Source organism: Glandiceps talaboti, chromosome 13 (genome assembly GCF_964340395.1).
Source record: "Glandiceps talaboti chromosome 13, keGlaTala1.1, whole genome shotgun sequence".
NCBI classification, from domain to species: Eukaryota; Metazoa; Hemichordata; class Enteropneusta; family Spengelidae; genus Glandiceps; species Glandiceps talaboti.
Window position 1 is genome coordinate 2429709 of NC_135561.1, and position 10292 is coordinate 2440000.

A 10292-nucleotide genomic window follows, 5' to 3' on the forward strand; every position below is an offset into this window, starting at 1 on the left:
GTCATGTGACATGCAGATAAACATCGGTGGTAGGAGTCTTCTCACAATGGAGGTGTACATCTGTCGCACTAATGGTCACTGTATCATGCAGGAATATGTAGTATCAATCAACTAGACTGAATCATAGTAAAACTTATCGTTGCACCACAACAGGTTGAAGACTTCGGACTGCACTATTCAACTCACCAGCATGCGTAATCTCCACTGGGTTGTATTCTACCTCGGCCTTGTTACCATGGTAACATGTTGGGATGTTCCAGATAACATTAAAGACACGTACTTTGGAGAAATAAAAAGGGAACACGAATATGGAGAGATAGAAATCAAAGGAATCATCCCAGACTGGTTATCAGGTATGGTCTAACACGGTATAATGTAATTTCTTATATAGTGTGCTATTTAATTTGTTGTATCTGTATACGTTACTGTAATCACACGGGTCTTACATTTTATCGTATTCTTAAGGGGCCTTACACCTTAACCAGGAGATACAAATAAGATGATTCTAGCAGTGAACCACTCAAGACAATATACATTATACTTGTCTGTCAACATTTTTACTATAAATATCTCCATGTTTTCCATCCTCTGTCTTCAATTCATTTCATCCGTCCGTCCATCTCATGAGCATACTCTTGATGGTCCGTCATGTAAACGGCGAATCTGTACTTCGGCACAAACTTGATGATAAAGGCACTTTTTGATATCTGTGTCTACATCGTCCCCTAGGTTACTTCATCCACCAAACATGTGGTAGTTTTGGTAACCAAAGTAATCCCGTTGAGGGCGCTAAACTAACCCACACATTTGATGGCATTGGCGCAGTGGCGTCTTTTAAACTAAATGGTGGAACCGTACAATATTCTATAAAGTAAGTGTGACATGACTATTACTAATACTATTAATTTACTTTACATAGATGTCAAAATATCGGAATTAGAGCTCAAGAGGGCGCACTCATCAAAATGAACATATCATGTGAAGGACAAGTTAGTCTGTAAGATACAGACATTCGTGCCACACTCAGCCAATAAGTCTGATACTAGCTAGCTGAACAACACGACGTATCTTACAGTCTTTAATAGGAGAAGTGAAGTACGATCTTATGACTTTTTTATGTAGATATATTAGTTATTAACAAATAAACAGATTCAACCATATTAATTATCATATGATGTCATTCCAGGTATTACGTCACACAGTCTTTCAAAGTATTTGACTACTATAGTAGAGATATGGACCAGTCAAAGGTAGCCTGGGGTACAATATTTAGTCCGTTGGTAAGTATAAAACAAGAGACAGATACTGATATTAAATGTGATTTTTATCATGGTTTAATAGTAATACTTTTAAGACATTTGTCTGAACACTGGTAACCTTAACGTAATCTTTAGGAGTTGCTTTACAAGGGTCAAGGTTATGTTTACGATACACAAACCAACCAACCAACCAACCAACCAACCAACCAACAAACAAACAAACAAACAAACAAACAAACAAACAAACAAACAAATAAACAAATAAACAAGCAACCAAATAAACTGTCATGCAGTAATTAAAAGAAAATATCTGTATGAGAGCTATAGTGGTACCTAGAGTCTCAAAAACCTGACTAATTTAGTCAGTTTAAGATAATGATATTCTATCAAAGGAACAGAATGACATTTCTTACACAAATCATCTTTACTCATCACGAAAAGTTTAGAGGTCAACAAAGCATGATGAATAAAAATCCGACACTAGTATTCAGATTGATTATACTTCATTTATCTTATGTTTAATAGGATGTAGATCAATTCGACAAGTGGCAGCAAAATTTTAGTGATTATCCAAACGACAATCCTAATGTTGCATTCTGGAAAATAGGCGACAACGTGGAAGCTATGTCGGAGGCTATAGCTGGTGAGTGAGTGAGTGAGTGAGTGAGTGAGTGAGTGAGTGAGTGAGTGAGTGAGTGAGTGAGTGAGTGAGTAAGTAGATTGTTGGTGGATTGATGAGTGTGTGGATGGCTGGTTTGACTGAATGGGTGGATAGGTGTGAGAGAATGTGTGGATGACTGGTTTGACTGAATGGGTGGATAGGTGTGAGAGAATGTGTATAGGAGCAGTTGTGTTGTTTGGTGGGGTGGGGGTATTATTACATTTGGCAAAATACCTTTGTTTATGTATACTACAAGTACGTATACAGTCATTTTATAACATTTCGTTTTGAAGGTGTTTGGATTGACCTTGACAACCTGGAGACAAAAGGGACATATCCTTTCAAAGATGACAACCTTGGCCTGCCTCCATATATGATAAATTTGAACAACCCAGCTCACGAACATTACGACGAAGATGGTGTCACCGTCTACGGTTCTGCAGTAATGTACGATCTTAGCGTTCCTAACAGTATGAATGCGACGTAAGTCAATTTACTAACTTAAATATCATTAGATGTGAGAACATAGGAAATTATGAGGTGATTTAAAATTACCCTAATACCCACCCCTTAAAAAATATTTCGCTGTCTGTCTGTCTGTCTGTCTGTCTGTCTGTCTGTCTGTCTGTCTGTCTGTCTGTCTGTCTGTCTCTGTGTCTCTGTCTGTCTGTCTGTCTGTCTGTCTGTCTGTCTGTCTGTCTGTCTGTCTCTCTCTCTCTTTATCTCTCTCTCTCTCTCTCTCTCTCTCTCTCTCTCTCTCTCTCTCTCTCTCTCTCTCTCTCTCTCTCTCTCTCTCTCTCTCTCTCTCTCTGTCTCCTCCCCCTCCCTAACCAAATTAAAAATCAACCCTGCACTGGCTCTTTCATTCAAATATCCATTTTAAAAAGTGTGCAAATTACCATTCAACTTCATAGTATTTCATTATTTAAAATATAGGAGAATGGTTTACAAAATAGAGGATGACGAACGTATTCCTATAGCTTCATTCCAAGAAGCAGGACCACTGGATCTTGACAAATGTTCATCGGGATCGTCCTATCCAGAGATGGACGATAGAGGGGGCTATATGCACTCCTTCTGTATGACACAAAACCATTTCATCATCCCAGTCAGCACATATCATTCTGACGTTTGCAGTATTTTCAGTAAGTTTGAAATTTTAACTTTACATTTCGAAATTGTATTAGTATAATATTTCTTTGCAATACTATTAATTTCAGTTTCAGTTTCTAGCGACAAACTATTAAGACAAAAACATACAAAACTAGTAGAAATTGCATATGGTGGATTATGCAAATACAAGTGGGTGATAACAGTGTCTTTGTCATGTGGGATGTAATCACCCTGTTATGAGCAGTTAGTGTAATGAAATTGAATGTGCCGCCACTTGAGTAAAGTTTGCAGAGAGTCAGACGCCACCTTGCAGTTAAAATGTAATAACACCAAAGTTGCTAGCTTATACCAGCATCATGCAATATTAATTTCTCCATCGTGTCTGTTTTGGCTTCCCATAGTTGGTCTACCATTTTCATAACACACAAAACACAACATATGCATTTTCCCACCATCAACATTATTTCACTTTTAACGTTCTCAGGATCCGAACCCTCGACACCCCCTGGACCGTTTTTCAAAGACAACTACGAGTTCTCCAAAACGACTCCCACACGTTTTGTAATTATCAGCAGATCTACCAATGAAGTCGTTGGCGAGTTCTCAACACCAGATGGTCTCTTTATTACACATCAGGTGAGAATTTTACTCATTGTAAAATGGACAAAACCGACACTAAGACCATTTTTGCAATCAAATGTCAATCTGTCAACCAACCATGGAACCAACCAACCAACCAACCAACCAACCATACAACAAACCACACAACTAATCACACAAGACAAGCAAGCAAACAAACAAACAAACAAACAAACAAACAAACAAACAAACAAACAAACAAACAAACAAATAAATAAATAGGGTACGTCAGTCAGTAAGTCAGTCAGTCTGCCAACCAACCAGCCAACCAACCAACCAACCAACCAACCAACCAACCAACCAACCAGTGAGCTACGGTAAGTCAGTCAGTCAGTCAGTCAGTCAGTCAGTCAGTCAGTCAATTTATAAATAAAATGCAAGGCAATGTGTAATGTGTAAGCTTAGACATAGGATCAAAATTGATATTTCTTTCTTTCAGACATAAAATGATTTATGATACAAGCATATTAAAAGCAAGAAATGTTCCCACATACAAGATAAAAAAACACATGCACGAGCACACGTAAAACTCACTCATATACACACGCACATACGTGACACGCACCCATATGTATGCATGCAAACGTGAGTTATTTCACATTGTAAAGATTAACACGAATCAGTGAAAAACAAGAAAGCTATTTTTTCATTTCAGTTAAATTCTTACGAAGAAGACGGGTTTATGTACTTGGACATGCTAACGTACCACAGTAATGTCTACTGGCATATGTACATGGATGAACTCTTAGGTGGACCAGTGAGTGTTTACCAGATTATCATAAATTCGATTTTTCTCTCTCTTCTTAAATTTGCCATCTCTCTTTAGTGAATCGAATATGTTCCAATCACGCACAGCTGATTTTGGAGATGTGAATCCTCAAAAAGATATTTTTACTTTTAATGAAATTAACGAAAGAATCTTTCAATAAATAAACTAAGTGAGAGTGGTTTCACGGTTGGTTACAACTTTTGTGTTTTAAAAGTAATTTTGTTAAAAGGGAAAATCTAGAATCTAGACTTCATTTTATTTGTTATTCTGATGTATCTTTTACTGAAGGGTTTACAGGATAATACAAGAACCCAAGTGGAGAGATTTAAAATAGATATGTCTGATTGGACGTTGGAAGAAAGAATCGACCTGTTTCCAACACGTGATGAAGAGGTGGTGGAATTTTCCACTGTGAACTATGACCTTTACAATGGTAAACCTTATCAATACTCCTACATGGTTGGATTAGATCCTATACCAAATAGTCTCATCAAGGTATGTAATGATGGTCTACATTAGTGTGAAAATCGTTTTCTTTTCAATTTTTCGTTTGTGTAGTTTATGATAGTTATTGAAGATTATAACATTATCATTCTGAATTGCAACTTGAATCAAACGTCTTAATAACAGCTCGTGGAGGTGAGAAACTATAGTTTAGGAGTCAAACTGTTTGAATTTTGTTGATAATTTATTGATAGGTATGAACTGGTTTGAGCAAAGTTAACAGATGTGTGAAACAACATTAACAAAGTATAACGTAATCAAGAAATATAGCGTGTTTTTCCGTTATACGACCGAGGACGTTGTCAGCTTACTTCATTTCAACTATGGTATCTTTTATATTACCATCGATTGGGAAAATATCTTTTACGTCGTTATCTCAGATGACGTTAACAATAGTTCTGTGACAATGACTAATCACATAGGTCTTTCGTTGTATGCTAATTCTGTAAACCTATATGTATTATTGTAGTTGGATGTGAAAAGCAAAACAGCTGTCTACTGGGGTCCGTATGATGGATTGATACCTGGTGAACCAATCTTTGTACCCTCTCCTGATGCCGTTGATGAGGATGATGGTGTTATCATTGCCAATGTATTGGATGCCAATGTTGGCAAAGGTATACAATATGATGATAATTGTACATACATACATACATACATACATACATACATACATACATATTGTTATGTTTAAATTCTTGTCTAGCTTTAATTTCTGATGTTTTTAGTTACTAAGTCTTTGTTTTAAAGTAAGTATGCAGAAGAATTGAATTAGTTCACTCATCTATCGAGAACTCTGACATTTTTACATGCACACAGTCCTCGTACAGCTTCAAACTCAAAACAGACGATTATACAGGTGTTGCGCACTGGGTGTTGCGCAGAGTAGGGGATGTAGAATCAGACTAGTAATTATGTTGATCATTAGTTGGACAGGAAACAATATTGAAGTTATTAAGATCATTAATACAAGCCTATGTATGTGTAATAATTTCAGCAGAAGTCAATTTCTACTGCACTGTAATAGAATAGCAATGCTTATCAATGCAATAGGTAAATGATCCTGCTGTGTGTGTGTGTGCGTGCGTGCTTGCGTGCGTGCGTGCGTGCGTGCGTGTGTGTGTGTGGTGTGTGTATGTGTGTGTGTGTGGGGGGGGGGGTGGGGGGTGGGTGGTACCTTTATTTGTTATTATTAGCCTGTAGCTGAAATGTCATTCTTTATATAAAGCAATGTGTCCAATTCAATTGATGAAAAGTCACCCATTTAACTGAGTTTACAAAATAATGGTGAAATACATAACCTTACTATACATGCATCTTACTATGTATTTCTGCCACATGTGCAGAGCTGCTTAGTACTCAAGCTATATGGGGGCGCTATACTGACACGTATATGTTCATATTCCATCCACCACTATTTTCCTTTGCGATATATAGTTTTTCCTTTGCCATATTGAACTGATGAGCAGAAATTTATCAACGTTGATAAAGAATTGAATTGAATTGAATATCACAAGAAAAATTCAGATCATGACGTGTTTCCAAAGTACCCAATAATAACAATTACAATTTAAACTCGACTATTTGCAGGAATGATTGTTGTGTTAGACGGGAAGACGTTTAAGGAGCTTGGTAGAGCTTTATCTCCAGAAGGCATGCCGTTCGGACTACACAGTAAATTCATACCAAGGAAGTTTGATCCATTGACGAGTGCTTCGATTCAGACAGTTGCAAATTTTGTAACTTGTGTTGTAATGGCTATCTTATCAATCTTTGTAAGGTTATAGGAAAATTATGCCACAATATTCCCTTTTTTCACTTCAGCTTTTAGGATATATATATATACTAGCGTATTAGCTTCAGCTTCGTATTATATTATTTCGTATGTTACCACATTCTTTGATATCGGAAGTGTAGTGGCACCTATTACTCTACTGAATTCTACCGCATTAAAATACATTTTTTGATTTTGAAGAAAATATACATTTAGGCCTATCCCTAAAATCAATATGTTAATCAAACGAAAAATCAGAAACTTTTGAAAATCTAAAGGAGAAATTTCGAATTCTTTCATTGTGTTCAAATAACATTGATGCTGTAATCTAGTCAGTTCTGCCATTGTATATGATGGAGAGATTCAAGACTTAAAGCTAGGCTGTAGTCGGCTGCTCTACTGTGTATTTATTTTCGATTGGTATAAGGTTAGGGTGTTGTAAATACGATTTCATAAAGGAGAATAAAGGCGAGGCTCATTTTATCCAATCTGCTTTTCTTAAGCTGTATAGGGGTCTCAGAAAATTTATTGTCACCAACCCAGCATCGTTCAACCTCGTTGAATTAATTAGAGTTATGGAAATCGGTAAGTCTGGCTTTAGAGAGGTATGCATGTAATATATGTACACTGGAATAAGACATTCTGTGAAACTCACAAAGTTATAATTAGGAGTTAACATGTAAGACTTCACTATAGTCGAATCATTTGTTGTTGACTCAATGAAAACTAAATGTTTCTGTATACTTCACCTCTACCTTCTTTCCTGAAGAACAATGATCATAATGATCGTATCACAGGTGAATGATTTGGGTCAATGTTGTTATTTTGGTCAAAAAACTTACACTCAAAAACTACTGAGTAGATTCATCTGAAATTTGATTAAGGTTGAGATTTGTTCATGACATGATGATTCACTTAGTAATATGCAAATTAGAACTAAAGATGCATCTTCTTGGTCAAAAATCTTTGATTCCAGAACTACTGAGTAGATTGGGTTGAAATTTAATGGGGATGCATCCGGAGGTGTATAGATGAAAATACTAAGCATATTATGATGTCATCAGTGATATGCAAATTAGGTGTAATAATGTGAATTTTGGTCAAAAACTTAAATCTCAAAAAGTACTGAGTCAGTGAGACTGAAACTTGGTGAGATGTTTCTTGAAATGATATTCTGCAGATTTTCTTCAAAACATTTTGACACAATTGGCCCTAGCAACCATGACCACGCCCTTAGCAACAACCAAATGCCAGTATATTTTGCTAACATGACATCATCTGGTAGGTAAGTAAATATAGTAAATATTACCACGCCCATAGCAACAGCCAAACAATTGTGTATGTAACAACAGAGATTCTTAGAAAGTGAACAAGCATTCAAAAGTGTATGCAAATGTGCCTAGCAACAAGATGACGCCCATAGCAACAGCCAAATGATCGCATATATTGCAAAGATAACAACTGGGCAGGGATTAATAGAGCACTGAATAAACATTCCAAAAATGTATTCAAATATACCTAGCAACAAGATCACACCCATAGCAACAGCCATATGATGACGTTTATCACAAAGGTAACATCAGGTATTCAGAAACAAATGAACGAACATATTTATGCAAATATGTCTAGCAACATGACCACGCCCATAACAACAGCGAAATGATCGCGTATATTGGAAAGATAACAACAAGGTTGGATAGGCAACTGGATAATCATTCAGCAAATGAACACCTATACCTAGTCTGGATCAGCAGGTGGATACATAATTTTAAAAAAAATGTACAGTTGTGCTATAATGCCATTGGCGCTATTTTTAATTTTGTGTGGCAGAAGTAAATATTAGGAATACAAGCCAAGAATTCTAATCCTTTTCGAACCAATCCTGTACAAACTTCAAATCAATGCTAACTCAACATTACGAATGATGAAATCTATGCTATGATCTTCCAAGCACGAATTTCAATTTACAATTTGTTTTTTGAAATTCAGTTACTTTCCATTTTTGATTCAGTCTTCAGAGACTTAAACTAAATTGTCATCATTTCACAAAAAACGACATCTACATCGTAATTAAGAGTTTATTGTAAAGATGTCGTGGTCGAAGGTAACTTTCATCAGTGTGTTGATAGCGTTGTTATGGCAACAACGAAACAACATGTCGTGACCGGCTAATCACTTCTTCCCGTTCAAAGAAATCTGATCGTGGGTTGGAATTGAAATGCTCACAGTGTTGTCTTGTTGTGACATCAACTATATTTGTATCACAAACTCACAAGAAAGATATATTCATGATGGGTTTATGAGTAGATCTTATTTTGTGATGTGATGTAGTCTCGAACAGCAGACGTCCGTGAGCAATGAATAGAGACTTTCCACTCATCGTATATCCAGACTACTCGTGATGTAAATTTATGACTACAGAATAAGTGGTTTCCATATCCTTAAGCAGTGTTTAACACTCAGTATACACGATGCATGGCTTCATAACTTCAACATCCTTCCTCGGTTTGACACGATTTAGAAAGAAAAAATAATTCGACACTCACGGATTTTTAATGTGACTCCTACTCGAAACAACTCAATTACTGACCAAGAAAACAAATGAACAAGAGATTTTCCTCTCTGAAATTTTCATCTTAACTTATCAAGTACAAATGAATGCGGTCACAACTGATATGCACAGTATGTACACACACACACACACACACACACACACACACACACACACACACACACACACACACACACATATACATACATACATACATACATACATACATACTGATATGCATAAACACATACATACATACATACATACATACATACATACATACATACATACACACACATACATACATACATACATACATACATACACACACACACATACATACATACATACATACATACATACATACATACATACATACATGCATTATATGTACTATTATACGTCATTACTATTACATAAACAATTATTTTAATTACATTTTACTATTTCAAATCACTTGCATTAATGTTAAACACACTTACATTAGGAACAAGACATTATATATTACATTGTATTATCTTAAGCTTTACTGCAAGTGACATGTTCGCAGACAGATTCTTTGAAATAAGCCGTCTTAGCGCAGCCAAGCTTTGCCTGGAGGCAAGTGATGACACACGTATCATAAATATCTCTGGAAACCCTGTAGATATCACCACGCTGTACGCAGGATCACTCAGTCAATCTTCGTTTCCATGACAACTGTAATAAACAATTCAGGAATGATCTGCCAAATGTGTTCTATTCGGTTTTACAGTAATCCACGGTTTGCGATATCATGATGCAAATTGATAGAGGCATCAGAGACGACTGTGATCATGACTGACAACAGCTGACATGATTGGAAGTAAGACTTGTATAAATGGAGCATATCGCTTCACTCATTACCGGGTTACGCTACCTGATCTATTTTTTGCGATCAGTTGATATTAGAAAAAGTTTTTGTTTTTTCATTTTTGGAATGAGAACAGTTTGTGTTTGGAGGTCTAAGAGGAGCCCCCCCCCCGTACCATTTTATATACAAC

General features: G+C 36.3%; 1 protein-coding gene across 1 annotated transcript; it reads left to right on the top strand.

Annotated features, from left to right (window-relative positions):
• The first annotated feature begins 190 nt into the window (after positions 1-190).
• On the top strand, positions 191-6732 carry LOC144444891 (beta,beta-carotene 15,15'-dioxygenase-like). The gene is made up of 11 exons (XM_078134442.1): positions 191-353; positions 730-871; positions 1187-1280; positions 1785-1902; positions 2214-2403; positions 2857-3065; positions 3518-3669; positions 4328-4435; positions 4730-4936; positions 5415-5562; positions 6536-6732. The coding sequence occupies exons 1-11, from the start codon at positions 191-193 to the stop codon at positions 6730-6732; spliced, it is 1728 nt and encodes a 575-aa protein (XP_077990568.1).
• The last annotated feature ends 3560 nt before the right edge of the window (positions 6733-10292 follow it).